The sequence below is a fragment of the Mustela lutreola genome, chromosome 9, assembly GCF_030435805.1.
Source record: "Mustela lutreola isolate mMusLut2 chromosome 9, mMusLut2.pri, whole genome shotgun sequence".
In the NCBI taxonomy this organism is placed as follows: domain Eukaryota; kingdom Metazoa; phylum Chordata; class Mammalia; order Carnivora; family Mustelidae; genus Mustela; species Mustela lutreola.
This window is the reverse complement of record NC_081298.1, coordinates 124,661,658-124,679,438: the sequence shown is the minus strand read 5'-3', so window position 1 is coordinate 124,679,438 and position 17,781 is coordinate 124,661,658. Positions and strand designations below refer to the sequence as shown.

At 50.1% G+C, this 17,781-nt stretch overlaps 2 protein-coding genes across 6 annotated transcripts; one reads left to right on the top strand and one right to left on the bottom strand.

Moving 5' to 3' along the window:
* Positions 1-236: 236 nt before the first annotated feature.
* On the bottom strand, positions 237-12,573 carry SLC5A6 (solute carrier family 5 member 6). 5 transcript variants are annotated; one of them, XM_059188799.1, is made up of 17 exons: positions 12,425-12,573; positions 11,305-11,371; positions 7,221-7,765; positions 6,808-6,873; positions 6,416-6,467; positions 5,968-6,035; positions 5,552-5,706; positions 5,006-5,146; positions 4,693-4,822; positions 4,024-4,112; positions 3,503-3,615; positions 3,094-3,161; positions 2,590-2,676; positions 2,260-2,441; positions 1,970-2,073; positions 1,634-1,752; positions 237-1,226 (listed from the first exon to the last, which is right to left on the bottom strand). In XM_059188799.1, exons 3-17 carry the CDS (start codon positions 7,611-7,613, stop codon positions 1,074-1,076), a joined length of 1,920 nt encoding a protein of 639 aa, XP_059044782.1. In that variant the 5' UTR covers positions 7,614-7,765; positions 11,305-11,371; positions 12,425-12,573; the 3' UTR covers positions 237-1,073. The 5 variants fall into 5 exon arrangements, with proteins under 5 accessions (XP_059044782.1, XP_059044783.1, XP_059044781.1 ...); XM_059188800.1 differs by lacking the exon at positions 12,425-12,573 and adding an exon at positions 11,768-11,892; XM_059188798.1 differs by lacking the exon at positions 12,425-12,573 and adding an exon at positions 11,557-11,761.
* ATRAID (all-trans retinoic acid induced differentiation factor) lies at positions 12,118-17,695 on the top strand. The gene is made up of 7 exons (XM_059188803.1): positions 12,118-12,258; positions 12,956-13,077; positions 15,711-15,782; positions 15,990-16,061; positions 16,162-16,283; positions 17,016-17,113; positions 17,350-17,695. Exons 1-7 carry the CDS (start codon positions 12,160-12,162, stop codon positions 17,452-17,454), a joined length of 690 nt encoding a protein of 229 aa, XP_059044786.1. The 5' UTR covers positions 12,118-12,159; the 3' UTR covers positions 17,455-17,695.
* The last annotated feature ends 86 nt before the right edge of the window (positions 17,696-17,781 follow it).

Sequence of the window (17,781 nt, the reverse complement as noted above, 5' to 3'; positions counted from 1 at the left end):
GGGTCACGAGATAGAATGAGCCACCGGGGATGAAAAGCAGCAGAGGGAGAGGAGCACAGTGCTGCCCCCTGAAGACATGCCAGCTGGTCCCCACACCTCCACCAGCCAGTGCTGGTTCCCCTCCCCCTCTCCTCAGCAGGGGAAGACGTGCGCAGGGCAGCAGGGAGCGCTCTACCCCTGCCACGGATGGGACAGGGGTGGACCAGACAGTTGTGAACAGTACAGGAGCCCAGATGCTAGGTCCAATAACAGTTTTTATTCCCTTGGAACAAAGATCTGTGGGAAAGAAACTCCAAAAAGGAAACATGAACATGAACAACAAAATGACACGAGGGTGCCGTGCCAGGTGGATGGCACACTCCACAGTGGACCTGGTCTTGCCCTGGTTTCTCGGATCAACATGTGCCCCGTCCCCAGGTGCCCATGACATAGGTGAGGGTGGGGGCAGTGAGGAGGAAAGCTTCGCTGCTCTCTGCAAGGGAGACGAATGTACCGGTCTCTTCTGAGGTCTTTCAGGGACACCAAACCCTCCCCCTCAAGAACGGAGGTAGACAAGTAAGAATGAGAGGGGCCTAGGCGTCACAGATAATTAGAAAGTAGTCACGGACCCTTTGTGGCTGACAGAAATCTATGTTTAAAACAGTACCACAAGAGAAGCAACAGCTGGCTAAGACAACTTTGTGTTTCACGGTAAACACGGCCAACCTTGTCAGGTCGGGCCTCAGAGCAGTGATAACTAACATTACTGTTTCTGTTCACTTCAAAGGAGCCTGGTGGTGGTTATCAGGAGCTATTTTCCGTTTCCCAGAGGATTTGCTTTGATCCCCCTTTCTAGCAAAATCCTTTCCCCTGCAAGCCTGGTCCTCTAGAGAACAGACTGTCAAGGGACAGGAAAAAACCCTGTCCTACCCTCACACTTCTCATGACACAACAGCTTCTACGGCAGCCCAAACACCTAGAAACAAGGTCCTTTGGTGGGCTAGATAATCCAGTCTTCAACTGTCCCTGTTGGGTATCACCTAACTGATTGCTATACTAGAAGATGGCCTCTGGCACTGGGACCCAAGCCCAGATCACAGTGAGGTCTCCTGGAGGATGAAGGTGGGGCTGTTCCCTTGGTGGGCTGAGCCTTCCTCAGGCACTGCCATGGCCTCCTTGTCTCTGCCGTTCTTCAACATCCCATTACTCATCTTTTCTGGAAATGTAGCAGTGTCCACGGAGAGGTCCTGGAGAACACAGAGCAGAGAGATAGGACGAGACAAAGGAGTGAAGGAACTCAGGCAGAAAAGCTGGAAGACACGGCTTTGATCCCTGCTGGAAGAGAGATCAGCAAAGGGCAGTCAGAAGAAAAGGAGGAGCAAAGCACAAGGTTAAGATTAAGGTTAAGCACAAGGTGGTAGGCAGGGGGCACGGGAGGCAGAGGAAAGGCCAGCACACCAGGCACCTCTCTGGGCTGAGCGACCAAGCCAGCACTCCTCTGAGGGTAGAAGCTGGGGCAGTTACTACGGGACGGTCCAGGTTCAGACAAATAATCTGAGTTGCTGGGGAGGAGAAAGGAAAGGGGCAGAAGGGTATTTGGAAGGTCTGGTATTAAGAGAGGGAAGGGAGGGTATGATCTGGACAACACAGCTGCTACCTGGCTGTAGCTGGTGCAGTGAAATCGCTTCTGACAGGACAGGGGCAGGAGGGCGAGGAGCTTTGGCAACACTGGGTAAATGGTCCGAGGATTCAGGGTCCGGCCCCGCATTCCCCCTGAAGGCAAAGGCACTTCTGAGTCTCCTACTGTGTAACCGGTGCACACCCAGCAAGCCATCTGCTCTCAGGGCTCGGAGTCCCCAGCCCCTGCCCACCTCCCAGAGCTTAGCCAAGAAGCCCAAGGACCTCGGAGGGCAGGGTCAGTTCTCCCGGAGTCCAGATTCCCAGAGTGGCCTCCCTCGCTTCTCTGGGACCCCATTCCGCACGCCCTCACCAGTGAGCAGACTGACAATCAGGCCCACCACGACGACTGTGGTTGAGTTGTGAGCGCTGTACCATAAATACGACAAGGAGTAGAAATGCTGCAGCCCCGTTGGCCTGGGGAGAACCGGAGTAAGGACAGTTAGCAATTCACCGACAGTGCATTCCTCAGAGACACAATCCTAGGATCTTGGGACCCAATATCTCCCTGAGGAATCTCGTGGCTCATCCCTTACCAAGACCCCTGGGAAACCCCTCAAAAATGAGTTATTTTCCCCAAGGAGAGAGTGAACCCCAACTCACTTGGAGAGGGTGGTTGAGGGCATCAGTGTGGTCATGGTGACAGTGGTCAGGTTACTAGGCAGGGAAAAGCTGGATATATTATGGGGAGAAGGTGCCATGCCGGAGGCCATGTTGGACACAATGCTTCCGATGCCGATCCAGAAGGCCATGATGAGTCCAGCCAACAGGCCCACAATGGCACCCTGCCCAGAGACACAATACATTCTCCTGTCACTATGCCAGCCCCAATAAATCTTCACACCAGTTCCCGGAACTCATGGGGAGAGACCTGCCAAGCCATTTCTTAGGTCCACCCCTGTACATGACTGTGGAACCAGATGGATCACTCACGGGAGGGTTGGCACAAGGAAAGAACATCCCAAGACAGAAGAGTCCGAGCAGCGGCCCCCCAACCATGCCAAAGATGCTGAGTGCTGCCTGTGGAGGACAGGGTTGGGGGGGGGAGAACATTCAGGCTCAGAGACCCCCAGCCTCACCAGTGCAGAGCAGAGCACAGCCACCTGCCAATGCCTCAGCACCCCACCTATCAGATCTGTCAGTATCTTCTACCTGGAAATATCATAATGCAGCATTCCAGGGGGCGAATCCTGGGAATGTTACAGGAATGTACTTTGGGTTGTCCTCTGAGGCTGTTCCCTAGATGGCTCTGAGCCGACAACATCCTAGGAATGACCCTAGGGAAGGCTACTCACAGCTAAAGGTGGTCCATCAAAGGCCACGTTTTGATACCCATTCCCATACCATTCCCTTCACATTAGCTGTCTCCCTCAACTTCCTGTTTCGATCAGCTCCTTTCTCCCCTAAAAACTGCTTTCTTCTCTGCATAACCCTTACCTGTAGCACAGGTCCCATCTGGGAAGAAACATACGCCATTCCCAGACAAAGTAGCCCATAGCCAAAGGCTGGGGAAAAAAGAAGGAAAGAAACAGGCCAAGATAAGTTAACACATTTAAAAGGGGGAAAAGTAGAGCGAAGCTCCTTCCTCAGCCAAACCATTACCTCTGTGTCCCTGGAAATGGCGTATTCCCTCCTGCCCCAGCTCCAGGTCCCTCCCACCTGGTTTTCCCACCAATGTGACTCAGAGGCCTTCCCGGGGAAATGCCCTGAGATGTCAACAAGGTTGTGTGCTTCGTTCGGCAAACGCTGAGCCCAGGCTAGCTGGTGCTGTGAAGCAGACTGATGTGACGCTTAGGATGTGTCTTAGAAAGAATACGACTGAAAAGATGACGAAGCATAATCGCACCAAGGATTCTGGAAAGCATGATGGCCTGGACTTCAGAGAACGGAGGGAACCAGGGTCGGATCAGATCTTCCATCGTAACAGTTGCCAATGAGTTAAAAGCAGAAGATATGGTGCTGAAAGGGGGAAGACAAAGATGAGCCATGCGCAGTCTGGGGGCTGAAAGGCAAAACCAACAGGGGGCCTGCTGAGGGGAGAGCGCCCTAAAGGCAGGAGAGGACATGTGCAGCCAGAAGCCATCTTCACGGCTGGCAGCTGAGAAAGAGGCTCAGAAGGCAAGGACACTTGCCCTTTGCTGAATGGGATACGGGTTTTGATCAAGTGGAATCAATTCCTGGTGTTGTAAAAGACTCCCTCCCCAGCAAGGGGGCATGTCCTGGGAGAGGATATGCTCCCTTCTACACAGACAAGCTGTCCCTCGTCATGCGCGCATTGAGAAACTCAGAGACCCCTCCTCTACCCGTCGCCTGGGGTCACATGGGGATCAGTGGCACAAGCCCAAGGGAAACGGTCAAGGAGGGTACCTGAGGGAGCCACTGAAGAGGCAGGCGACAAAGAGGCCAGGCAGGCCTGGCAGGTCTTTCAGGAGGTCCATCACAAAGTAGAGAACGAACTGCAGGCAGAGCAGAAGTGCACAGCCCCGCTGAGAGAGGAGCCCTGCCCTGGGGTGTGGCATGCAAGAAGTCCCCTGCACGCACCCCTACCCGTCTATGGAGAGTGAGTGATTGCGAAGGGGGCTCAGCACTGAGGGTGACCCAGTTAATAGAGGGAAAACGGGCTCCAGAGAATAATGCAGTTCACGCCCCAACCCTGCCCCTGACTAGCAGTGTGGCGAGGATTCTGACCACCTCCATGAGGCTTTTTTCTTTTCTGTCCAATGAGGCTGTTGTAACGAACGGAAGGCACCAGGTCGGGGATAGCTCCCAGCAGGGCCTATGGCACGGTGCACGGTGATGAGCCCCGTAATAAAGGCAGGTTCCTCCCCCCACCAGCAGGGTGAGCACCAGGATGCGGTGATGCCGGCCAAGGACTGGGCCCCTCCTGTGCTAGCCTGTAGAATCCCACAGTGGAAAACGACTTACATCCATTTCCTACCCAAGGTGAGAGTCCTTTCTGCAGCCAACCAGACACTCCTGTTGGGGGGCCAGGCTGGCCCTCATGGGCAGAGAAGGGTGCCAGGGAGGACTTCTCACCTGGTCAGGGGCTGCCTGAGCCTGCTGGGCGCTCATAGCATACTCCTGGTAGTAGACAAACATGACCAAGCCAATGAGGCAGCTCATGCAGAGGACCAACTGCTGGCAAGGGAAGACGGCATAGCAGGAGCTGCAGAGAGACCAGCGCCAAGGCTCTGACCACACACCCTCAGGCACGTCCCCAAGCTCCGGAGAGCAGAGCCAGATCCTGGCCCCGATGGGTGGTGCATGTGTGCTCTGGCATCGTGCCCCAACCCCAAAATGGGGCCCACTCTCCTCTGCTCCTCCCTGGTCTTCCTGTCCCTGTACTCACAGCACAGCAGCCTTCTCCGTGCGGGAACTGAGGTAGCGCTGCACTTGAGCCTGGTTCACCCCATACAAGGACAGCATCATGAAGACACCCCCAAAAGCCAATGTCCAGAAAGTGTGCCGTACAAAAGGATCTGGATCCAGCCTACAACAGACACCAACTGGACACTGCGGCATAGCCCCAGACAGGACGCAGCCTTCCTCGCACTCCTACAACGGGGGGCTGAGCAGAGACACTGCTGCAGGGCGAAGGAGCTACTGAAGGCAAGAACCGGGCGACTCAAGAAGCACTGCAGCACGACGGAGAGAGGGTTCCACCCCTTCAACCCACAGCTGCATGCCAGGTACTGCAACTATCTTGACCCTCCTTACCCACCAGACCCCCGTGATCACCCTCCATCTCTGCAGGGCTAGCTTCCCACCCGTCTCAGTGCTGCCCCTAAGGCTTCCACAGCTTGCCCTCTGTTTACTGCAGCCCTGAGTTCAGGCTCTAGGATGGGCTCAGCCCCCAGGCCCTACAGACCCCAGCCAGGGGAAGGGGTGTACTTACACGATCCCAGAGATGAGGCCATGCTGGGAAGCCACTTCCCACACATGCCCCAAGCCGCCCACCTTGGCAGACCCCACAATGATAACCACCAGCTGCCCTATGAACATGACCAGCGTCTGGAACACGTCTGTCCAGATGACTGCCTTCAGCCCACCCTGCAGGGCAAAGAAAGCAGGCCTGCCACAGATGTCTTTAAAACCACCCACAAGTGAAGACACCATGCCTCCCAGCAGCAAAGGACTATACTGTCCCCAGGGGCATAACTGTGGCGACTCTGTTGACATCCTGCCCATCCCATCTTCTACATCCTGTGTCACCCCACTCCAGGACTCCATCCCACCTCACCTACAGTTTTACCTCATCCCTTTCTTTCTCCTCCCGTCTCCCCTCCCTCTCCTAAGACTTACTACACTTACCAGAGCAGTATAGACGGTACAAACAATGCCTAGGGTCAGCACCGACAGCCACAGATCAAAGCCAGTCACTGCAAACAGATAAAAACCACATTCCTGTCTCTGGAAGAGGGTTTCCCAACAGAGAAACCAGAATAACCCCAGGAAGACATGAAGTATTTGGCCATCAAGGATGAAATACATCATTCACCACAATGGGAAAAAAATGTGTGAATCCCACCAAAAGGTGTTGATTAACCAGCTGAGACAAGACAGAGTGATGTGTGATTAGCTTCGGGTGAGCTGAACCAAGGTACTTCCACCTCCAGCAGAGACCAGCCAAGGGCCCATGCAGTGAAGTAACTCCTTGGCCAAGGTCAGATTCTTTTCTGCACAGTCTCCTCTACCCGCCCCTCCCAGAGGTATTTTCCCAGTCTGCTGTGGCTGAGAGCCAAGGGCTGTGACTCCTCACCTGCATTGAGGGCCAGTGATGGTGCATAGAGCACAACTCCCATGTAGATCACCTGTTGGATATGGAAAAGAGAATGTGAACGGGAGGGGAAATAAGGGTGAGCAGAGAGAAAAGCTGGACCTCAGCTCCAATATCGTAACGGCCTCCCTTCATCTAGGCTCACTTCCCTTCCCCTTTCTCCAGATCTTGGCTTGCTGCCACCATAATGACGGTGCTGCAACCGAGGGAATAGGAAGCAGGATGCCTCTGGTGGCTTCAGGGACATTGACCCCTAGTGGGACCCTCAATCCTGCCAGTTTGAAAGCAGGAGAAGCTCACGATGCTTCAGTGTAACGGAGTTTGGGTCCCTCTATCATATCTCAGGCTCAAATTCTACCCTCACTTCTACTTACCATCTGAAAGATGAAGGTCACGGTCCCACAAACCCGCACAGCTTTATTGAATCGGAGCTCCAGGTACTAAATAGGAATATATATATATATATATATATACACGTATACATAAAAAGAAAAAAAAGAAAAAATAAAGGTGTTCCTCCCCACTCTAACCCCACAATTCAACCTCCCTCAAGAAACCCAGGAACATGAAGGAATATTCAACTCCTATCTGCTCTGGGCCTCTCAGCACAGCACCTTCCTTCTCTTCCCACTTGACCTCACCCAGAAAGAACCTGGAAATACACGTGTCCCATCAATCTAATTAGGCAGAGGAGGTCCAGGGACCCAGATCCTTCATACATGCTCTCTTCCTTCTCTCTATCCCCGACCCTGATGGTCCTGTGTGTTCTTCTTCCTCCCCTGCTCACCTCATAGGCACTGGTGAGATGTAGGCGGTAGAAGACAGGGATGAAGACGTGTGCTGGGATCAGCAGGCCCAGAAAATAGCAGCAGCCCAGGAACCAATACTGGGTCCCAAATCGGTAGATCTCGGATGGAACACCCAAGATGGCCACAGCTGATTGGAAGGTGGCCAGCAGAGACAGAGCCACAGGAAGACAGCTCATTTCTCGGTCTGCCATGAGCAGCTGGCCAACAGTATGCCGGCCCCAGCCACGAAAGGCATGGTAGAGCCCGATAACAAGGGAGAAAACCAGCAGCAGCACAAACACTACATAGTCTGTGAGGGAGAAAGTAGATGTGACTGTGTCTGCGTCTGAGGTTGGGAGCAGGGAAGCCGAGGTGCTCACCCCCACACTCATATCTTGATTGTGTCTGTGGCCTACAGCCACTTGCTGCTCCTGTGCTCTCTGGGCTGCCACTCAGCTGGGCAGTGGCACGCAGGTGGCTACAGCCTGGTTTCCAGCCACGATCTCACAGTCCTTCTCCACCAAGTGACATTGTCCAAGGTGAGCTGCAAAGGAAATCAGCTCCTCGTCAGGCTTACCCTGCCTTCAAGGGCACCCATCCCAAGACCTGTGTATTCCACACCCATCAAACCTGGACCAGCCAGCTCTGCACAACCCTGTAGGTCTGGAGGTCCTAGTATAGATTTGATAGGGGAGAAAGGAAGCAGCAGAGTAAGACAGGCAGGAGACAACTGCCTGTCCAAGATCATTTTGGGTATACATAGCAGTGAAATATAAGAACCTTCTTGGGGGGGGCGCCTGGGTGGCTCAGTGGGTTAAAGCCTCTGCCTTCAGCTCAGGTCATGATCCCGGGGTCCTGGGATCGAGCCCCACATCAGGCTCTCTGCTCAGCAGGGAGCCTGCTTTCTCCTCTCTCTCTGCCTGCCTCTCTGCCTACTTGTGATCTTTTTCTGTCAAATAAATAAATAAAATCTTGAAAAATAAAAAGAAAAAATAAAAAGAACCTTCTTGGGGTGCCTGGAGGGGGTGGTGCAATCAGATCGTGAGATTGAACCCTGTGTCAGGGTCTGCACTCAGTGTACACTCAAGTACACCCCTACACCGCTGGGTCTGGAGTCTGCTTGGGATACTCTCTCCCTCCGCCCCTCACCCTCCTCACTAAAATAAATTAAATCTTAAAAAACAAAACAAAACAAAACAAAAAACAAACCTTCTTAGGTCTCCACCCCAATCACAAAAGAAAAATCAACTCTGGCCCACATTTCTTTTCAAAGACTTCCCGCCCCCACCTGTAGGCACAGACTGAGTCACTCCAGTGCACTAAGCCAGCAGACCCCAGCCTGACACCACAGCCTTGCAGGGGAGAAGAACGAGAGACTAATCACAGCTTGGCTTCCTCTCTTTCCCCTAGCCTCAGCCCCCACCTCCCATATTCCCAGTGTCACCTTCTTAACAGGACCCCTTCTCAACACTGATCCCCAGTGAACTGACCCACATAGCAGCCCCAAAGTCCATTCCACATATCCCCAGGCCAACCACTTCATTCTCCCCAACGCTACTAGAGAAGCCCTGCCACCCACTTCTCAGGTCCTCTGCCCGTAACACTACAGTCAACAGCAGACCTGGGAACAGTGCCGGGATGCAAAAGTGAGAGGGCAATGTGCGGGAGCCAGGAGTTCCCAGTTAGATTACAGAGAAGCCAGCCAGCCAGGGAGCTGGGGCAAGGGAACGGCCAGGGAAAGAGCTCCTCTCCTCCTGCAGCAGGAACCTACCTAGAGAAGTAATCTCTGTTGGGAGGCAGCGCTGCCTGGAGAAGCAGTGTCTGGAGCTGGGCTGAAGCTGAGGGTCTGGCTCTATAAGTAGCTGGGGTGAAATGGGCAATTAGGGGCGGAGCGAAGCTCAGCAGCTATTTGCTCTGGCCCCTTCAGGGAACCAATCAATGTGATCCAAATGGCCCTATCACCCTATGGCCCCCAAACTCCAGCTCAGTCCTAGAGGCTCCAGAGTGGGGAACAGGGAGCTCACATTCAACAGCATTCTTAGCTGGATTAGGCTTTTCACTCTAAGTCACCCTTGGCACTGTGTGCTAGAGGGAATTAGAAAGTAGGAGCCATGGGAAATGGGAAAGTTGCTTTTCTGACTCTTCCACCAAAAATACTAATCCTCAAAGAATACAGCATTATCCTCAGAACAAGGACAGGATTATACTACTTGAAAACTTAAGGGAACATTAAGAGATCACTATCATGACCCCCTCAGTTACCAACAAAAATACTGAGGTCCAGATGACTCAAGTGATCTTTCCAGAACTACAGAGCCAATTATTGTCAGTCTAGATTAGAGCTCGGGTCTCCTGATTCCCCATCCATCCACAATTCATTTACACCACGATATACTCATTGACATGGAGGAAAAAATACCAAGGCATGTCAGGTTTTCAGACAGCCTAAATGATCAGTTAACACTTTCTGAATACCCCCACTTTCTTTCTCTTTTTTTAGTGAAGCAACTCAGCTCTTAACTTCTTGTAACCCAGAAGTGTGCCATGAACTTTAATAATGATAATAAAAAAGCACCCTTTGCTATCACTTTTAACAAACCACCTCTCTGGTTTATGAACTTTAAGTGAACACTGTCTAGTTCTCAAGAAAATAGAGTCAGAAAAGTTAAAGAACTTCCTTAAGGTTACAGGGCATGACAAAAAACAAGGGAGAAAGAAAGAATGTTATCTGCAGCTAGGACAGGTGATTTACCAAGGGGCCCATCCTTACTATTCCTAGAACCAGGGCGGCAGCAGAATGTTAACTGTAATCAGTCATTCACCGAACAAAGTTTAGATTCCAACTAATCTAGACACACATTAATATAACCTGTGTCTTCTGTTCTTGCCCACTAGGAGAAAGATCAGCCTGTCTGTCTTCTGGTTCACTCACACTGTGCTCTCGGGCAGATGTCGCCTGGCTGTCAAGATAGGGTCTTACCAGGAACAAACCTGAACTCTGAACCTCGTGGGGCCAACAAAGAGAGGAAATTGGAGGCGGCAACTCTTGGATCACATGCTCTATGAGTCACAAAATGCTAGTACCCAGAATAGTGTTCCCAACAGACCACTCTGGTTTAACCTAAAGATGCCCCGGGCTTCTGTACATTGCAACATCTTTTAGTTCTCACTCCTCTTTGGCAAATTGTACTATGACAGAGGTGATGGTAAATACTAGAGAATATGTGAAGGTGTCTGCTGTGTGCCTGTAAGAATGTGCAGCTGTAAAGAGTTAGCAGTAAACGCTACGGTGGTTAGAAAGCAAAAATGGTCTCAGTGTAGACTAGAACACGGGCATACAGAACGGGGGACTCTCCCGCTGGGGTAAATTGGTGGAGCTTCTAGATAGAATCCTATTTGCATGAGATGCAGAGAACCTTCCTGGATGGCTGAACAGAGAGCCAGGCAAGACAGGAAAAACCTGACCCTGTAACAAAGTGTTCCTCAGACGAGATTCTGATTCTAAGAACAGGATAGTTACTGGCTTTCTAAAAACTCTATGGCTCTAAACCCCATGAAGTAGCATCTCTCTCAGCGAGGGAGCCAAAAGAGCACAGTGGTTTCACGGAAACTGTACCGCTCAGTAGTGAGCTGTGAGACCCCTTTCTAAAAGTACAACACACACAGAAACGGAAGAGGATCTTCTACATCACCACCGCCCCCCCTGCCCGCCTGCTCTGAATTACCTTGACTCCTACAAAAGGCAAAGGGGACCACTGCAGGACCCACTGTCCCGAGAAAGATTCCTTCAAAATCTGCCCTTGTGCCTCGAATTCCTCGAGATCTGAAAGCTCAGGTACCTCATTAAAATGCTAAGAACTACACCCTTGCCCCAGAGGACGCGCCAGCCGACGGAAGGTAAATCCTTTCAAGGAGAGTCTACATAACCTGCGGGTATAGGGAAGAGAAGCCGGGCCGGCCCAGCACTCGAGATGAGTCAGCTTTGATGAGCTTTTGCCTTGCGCTAATCAAAGGCAACACGCAGTCCCCTGCGCGCGCGGGGTCCCCAGGGCCAGCCGGGGGCAGCGCTCGCCTTTCCCTTACCTCCGCGGCTCAGCCAGGGCTAAGAAGGTTCAGTCGTTTTCCTTGAGATCAGCATCGCTCCGCTTCTCTGGGAAGGAAAAGGAGATAAGGAGGCCGGCGAGCGCCTCTCCTGCTCCTCCCTCCTCACCCAGGATCCGGCCGCCACGCGGTCTCCGGACTGAGATGAAGGTGCCAGGGTGCCCGGAGCCTGCCCAGGCTCGTCTCCTCCCGCCGGGCTTTGCCCTTCACTCTTCGCTCTTCTATCACCCTTACCCTCTTTATTTGCTGGCTTCCCGCCTTCCCTCCACACGTGAGGTAGCTGAACCACTACACCAGGCGGTCTCAGCTCAGGTCTTCCCACGCCTCCACGCGGGGAACCAGCTCGCCCCGCCCCTCCCCGCCACCGCACCACTCTCGGGAGGCTCCTGGCACGGGTCCCCATACGCTGGCCCGCCCGGGTGCGGCCCATTTGCCGGGTCTCCACCTTTGGGTGCAGCGCGGCGGCCGAGCCGGGCCTGCCACATGCCGGCTGAGTGACAGCGGGGGCCCGCCCCCTGGCCGCCTCACGTGGCGCCGCCATGTTTACTGAGGGCGAACGGAGAAGGCCCCGGACCACGGCGGTGGCGCAACCTCGGCGTCCGGAAGCGAGGAGTGCGCAGCTGAAAGAGCGGCAGCGGGGCGGCCTTCTCTAGCAGGGGAAAACGAGAGGACGTTGGGCCGTCCGCCGTAACGGGGATTAGAGTGCAGAGAAGAGCTCTGACCTCTTCAAGCAGCGGCAAGCCCCAACCAGTGCGGGGCGACTAGACCACGCCCGGGGAGGGCGGAGCCACGCGCGCCAGTCTCGCGAGGCGCTGAAAAGGACGGAGGGAGCGAAAAATGGCTCTTCGCGGGCAGGGTTGTGCTTCATTCCTGGTCCCTTGGGCAGCGACCCTGCTCCTCGCTCTGGGCGCGGAAAGGGCTCTGGCGCTACCCGAGGTACAGAAGCAAGTTAGAGGTCGGGCTGAAGCAGAGCTGCTGGGCAACCTTGTTTCGCGCTCTCCCGCCCTCGGATCTCCCCTCTCCCCAACCCGCCCTTGGCTCGGGTTCGGTCCCCGAGGCTTCCCTAGCTGTAGCCCAGCCGGCCCGGCTCCCGAGTACTCACGCTGCTCAGGTCTCCCGGTGCCCTCGCCCTGCTGACGTAGACCTTAAAAATCTGATTTCCTTGTTCCTTAATCTGAGTAACTTTAAAATTTTCGGCTACGGTCGAGTTCTCTGGCTCTTCAAGCTCATCACGCGCAAATGCCGTATATTGTGCTCGGGCAGTACTGTACCTTGTGTAAAGCTTGATGAGTTCTTTGTGTACCTGCAGTGCTTTTATACCTGGCCAAACCGGGTCTGTTAGATTGAAAAGTCACTGGAGAGAGCATAATAAGTATGTTCGAACAGTGATCTTAAAAGATGTCCTTTCCTGGACAAGGTCTGGTGCAGCAAGCCTCTAGTGTGCTGATTTTTGGCGTCTGACTCGAGGCGAAGAAATGAGTCCCCGAGTCAAACTTAATACAAAGATAGGACACTTTACCAGACCAGTATTAAAGGAATTCTGAAGAGTGTACTGGCAGTTAACTTTTGCTACCTATTTGTTCTGTTCTTGGCATTTCTTTCTGGAATCCTAATACCTTTCTCTTTTCTGCAGATATGCATGCTGTGTCCAGGGAGTGTGCAAGATTTGTCGGAAGTGGCTCTTTATTGTAAGCAGACACCAGAGCTAATGCTGCACTCCCGCTGCTGCCTGAATCAGGAGGGCACCATTGTGGGGTGAGGGAGGAAAACACAACTGTGGATACTGGAAGAGTTCCCAAGCTGGATTTCTTTTTTTTTTTTTTTTTTTTAAGTAGGCTTTGTGCCCAATGTGGGGCTTGAACTTAGGACCCTGAGTTAAAGACTTGGACTGAGATGAAGAGTCCAACACTTAACCCACTGAGCCACCCAGGCACCCACATACTCCTGCCCCAGATTCTTGAAGGCTTTCCTGATTGGCTTTTGGAATAAATACTGGTGCCTGTTTTGGGGGCATCTAAATCATGATTCTCGATTCTCATACATTTAGATGTGTTACAGCATTTTTAGCTAAGTAAAGAATCCTGTGATCTTCCTGGTTGGAACTACCCAGAAGTCATAATTTTTGCCCATTTAAAAAAAACCCCTTCTGGCTTCCTCTTATTTTTTAAAATATTTATTTATTTGAGATGCAGAGTGAGCAAGAGAGTACGGGAGCAGGGGCAGAGGGAGAGGGAGACACGGACTCCCCCACTGAGCAGGGAGTGGGATGCTGGGCTCTGTTTCAGGATGCCAGGGTCATGACCTGAGCCTAAGGCAAATGCTTAACCAACTGAGCCACCCAGGTGCCCCTATAGGCTTCCTCTTATTTTTTTTTTTTATTTTTTTTTTTAAAGATTTTATTTATTTATTTGTCAGAGAGAGAGTGAGTGAGAGCGAGCACAGGTAGACAGAGTGGAAGGAAGAGTCAGAGGGAGAAGCAGACTCCCTGTGGAGCAAGGAGCCCGATGTGGGACTCGATCCCAGGACGCTGGGATCATGACCTGAGCCGAAGGCAGCTGCCTAACCAACTGAGCCACCCAGGCGTCCCTAGGCTTCCTCTTAAAAGAAGTTTTGTTCTTTTGTTTATTTTCAACTCTGGTGAGTGTGTGTTTCTGGGGGAAACAGCTCCTTTAGCCTCCAAAGTGCTTTGCTTATAGGGTATTCTTCCCTTCCTAGGAATTCATGGTTGTCTCGAGACAAATTCCTCTTCTGTAAATTCTGTCCCCTTAATGAAGGTTAGTCCCTGCATTTTCTCCCTTTACACTCTGAGGATTCACTCTTAGGGCTTCAGCTATAACCACCATGCAGGTGTTCCCCAAACTAGATCTCTTTTAGTATCCTCGACCCCCTTCAACCTGCAGGTACACGTGAGTACTTTTTGCTTCCTATTAAACATTTCCTCTTGAGTGCACAATCACTTCAGAATCCCAAATGTCATCTGTCTTGCTCCCATTCTCCTCTCTCCCTGATTACCTCAATACTTCTCTATATGAAACTATCTGAAAACCAAAAAAATTTTCCCCCATCATCTGGTTTTAAAATTAGAATGGTCTGTTGCCTTCAGGATAAAGTTCAAACCATAAACCACGACAGATTGGTCTCAATCCACTTTCAATAATTTTTCCCAATTATTTGTCCACTAAAAGTTTTCATGAGGGTCTGTCTTGAACTAAACTGGCCTACTTCCGAAAGCATTCCGCTTTTGTTTCTTTGTTCATTCAGGCCTTTCTCCTTACCTGAAATTTCCTTCCTCCACCAAATTAAAACATAGCCATCCTTTAATTCCAGCATTCTCTGTGAATGCTCTACTCAATGCTAGAATAATGTCTTTTTTTTTTTTTAACTTCTAATCCTTAGTGTCTATACAGTTCAAAATTATTCATATACTGTCCTGTGATTTCTTTTAGATTATAATTTAATGTTTACGTTGTTTTTATATTTGGCGATGGTTTTCCTCTACTACATTATAAGGCACTTGAAAGCTAAGATACTGAGGGTTTTCTTTTTCTTCCAATTTTTGCGGTTAATAGGCATTCAGTAGGGGTGCCTAGGCAGCTCAGTCCGTAAACTGGCTGCCTTTGGCTTAGGTCATGATCTTAGGGTTGTGGGATCAAGCCCTGCATTGGGTTCCCTGCTCAGTGGAGGGTCTGCTTCTCCCTCTCCCTCTTTCACTCCCCCTGCTTGTGCTCTCTCACTCTGTCAAATAAATAAATAAAATCTTAAAAAAAAAGAGTAGACAGTAAATATTTGAAGAATAAAGGAACAGACAATAATATATAGTGAAGAAAAAATAATGCGGCCTGGTCCTTAATATCCAGTAATTTGTCTCCAGTCTGTGACAGAAAATGCACTTGGAAAAAAATGTCATTTATGTGACTTGAGTTTTTTTCCCATTTGAAGGCCATTTGTGGATCTGAGAATCATAACAATACAGTGTGAGATTCACTAACTTAGACAAGGAACAAATTTCTTCCAGTAGATGCACAGATGCATAGATACTATTGATTAGAACAGTATTATTTGATAGCACTTCCTGCTATGATGGAAATGTTCCATATCTGTACTCTCCAACGTAATAGCTACTAATCACATGGTGAGTGGTTACTGAATACTTGAAATGTGGCTAGTGCAAATGAAAAACTGTATTTTTAAATTTTTTTACCTAATTAGCTACACATAACTAGTGGTGACTGAACTGGATAGGGCAGAATTGAAACACCCACCACAGCATCTAGTGTGTGGCCCTGAACACAGCTGTGTTTAATTAATATTAGCCAAAAAGAGGGTTATGTTAGCTTACCGTAGGTGGAGAGAGACATATAATTACAGCGATTACTGTGTTTCCTCAGGCTGGATCTCCAGAACTGTTCTCTAAAGGACCCTGGTCCAAATTTTCCTCAGGCACATACTGCTGTCATCATGTAAGTGGTTAGTTATCCTCCCCGACGGCAACTATGGTGAAGGGTTGATGGGAAAATCTTTGAGGATGGATCCTAAAAAGATGTTTAAATATGAATGTTCAAACTTGGACAACTCAGAATAAGAACTGGATTATCAGCCTAGGAAGATGTGGGAATGGAAGTACAGTGTTTTCCTAGAGCACAGCACTAACCGTGTATGCTTTGCAGAGACATGCAAGCAAACCCCCTCAAAGATGACTTGGCCAACACCTTCCGTGGCTTTACCCAGCTCCAGACTCTGTGAGTAAGGGTATAGTGTTGGGGAGAGGACCAAAGAGGGTCAGTGCTGTGAGCTCAGCAACTTTGGGCTGTGCATTATGACTGCCTGTGTTGTTTTCAGGATACTGCCCCAAGATGTCAGCTGTCCTGGAGGTATTAATGCCTGGAATACTGTCACCTTTTACACAAAAAACCAAACCTGCCAAGGGCAAAGGAACTTTTGCAACAGCACGGGGGACCAAGGTATGTTGTCTCATCTCCACTCTTTCAGGAACTGCCTTTCCTCCCTTGCATTCTCTGTTTTAGATCTGTCAGTAAAGTTGGTTAAGTCCCTCTTGTTCAAGTTTCTGAACTTCTAATCCCTTGGAAAAAAAGGTCGTAAGATGTATTGTTGTGGTTATGTTCTTTTTAAAAAATTTTAAAAATTCAGTTAGCCACCATATAGTAGTACATGATTAGTTTCAGATGTAGTGTTCAATAATTTATCAGTTGTATATAACACCCAGTGCTTATCACATCAATGTGCCTTACTTAATGCCCTCACCCAGTTACCCCACGCCCCACCCACCTCCCCTCCAGCAGCCCTCCGTTTCTTTCCTATAGTTAAGAATCTTTCTACACAATTAATGAGTCGTTGAATACTACATCAGAAACTAGTGATGTACTATATGTTGGTCAATATAAAAATTGAATATAATAAAATTCTTTCATGGTTTTTTTCCCCCCTCTGATGACTTCCCATTCGGTTTTCCCTCCCTTCCTCCATGATCCTCTGCACTGTTTCTTATATTCCACATATGAGTGAAACCATAGGATAATTGTCTTTCTCACTTTGACTTTGTTGTGTTCTGATTGTCTGACATCTTCTCTGCTTTTTGACCTAGAAATAATTGAGATAATCTAAGTTGAAGCAGATATTTGAGAAACCTACATAATGAGATTCAGTGATGTCTCCTGTTTTTCTCTGGTTCACAGAAATGTGTCCTGAGAATGGGTCCTGTGTACCTGATGGTCCAGGTCTCTTGGAATGTGTCTGTGCTGATGGCTTCCATGGCTACAAGTGTATGCGCCAGGTGAGGAATTAGCCCTTCTAATTGGGGATAAGAGAAATGCATAAGGAAGAACCTCTCTGAAAGAAGAGCCCTAAGACCAGAGCTGATGTACATTATCTAAAGAAGGAAACTGTAAGAGAATTGCCCTGGGTAAGGGGATAGGTATACTAGGAAAGAACTAGGTTTTAGGATGTAGTTCTTGGTGCCATCATATATAAGGAGGGTTTTTTTTTTGTTTTATTTTTGGTCATTCACAGGGTTCCTTCTCACTGCTTATGTTCTTCGGTATTCTGGGATCTACCACATTATCCATCTCCATTCTGCTTTGGGGGACCCAACGCCGGAAAGCTAAGACTTCATGAACCACATAGGTCTTCCTACTGACCAAAAAATCTTCTCGATCTAGCCGAGCCCAGCCAGGGAGATTTTCTTCCTAGACAGGATGATTGGCTAGCAGATCCTCCTCAAGACTGAAGCCATCTTTGGCAGGAAGATGGAAAGTTGGCATAGCCTTGGGGTGTTGTGGACACTGCAGTCCAGGAATGGACGGAGACCAGTGCCCCATTTGTGCATGACTATAATAAACACCTTTTCTTGTCGTTCTTTATTGTTTATTTTTATAGAGAGGCGACCTGGCTTTGGGTATTCTTTGGTTAAAGTGGGAGAGAGCGCTTTTGGATAGTCAGGTT

Coding starts and splice junctions, on each gene's coding strand:
- SLC5A6 (XM_059188799.1), bottom strand. CDS start 7,613: ATGAGTGTGGGGGTGAGCACCTCGGCTTCCCTGCTCCCAACCTCAGAC. Junction 3,162..3,502: donor CATGCTTTCCAGAATCCTTG/GTGCGATTATGC, acceptor TTTTTTCCCCAG/CCTTTGGCTATGGGCTACTT. Junction 2,442..2,589: donor TTCCTTGTGCCAACCCTCCC/GTGAGTGATCCA, acceptor GTCTCTGGGCAG/GGTGCCATTGTGGGCCTGTT.
- ATRAID (XM_059188803.1), top strand. CDS start 12,160: ATGGCTCTTCGCGGGCAGGGTTGTGCTTCATTCCTGGTCCCTTGGGCA. Junction 15,783..15,989: donor GCACATACTGCTGTCATCAT/GTAAGTGGTTAG, acceptor TATGCTTTGCAG/AGACATGCAAGCAAACCCCC. Junction 16,284..17,015: donor CAACAGCACGGGGGACCAAG/GTATGTTGTCTC, acceptor TCTGGTTCACAG/AAATGTGTCCTGAGAATGGG.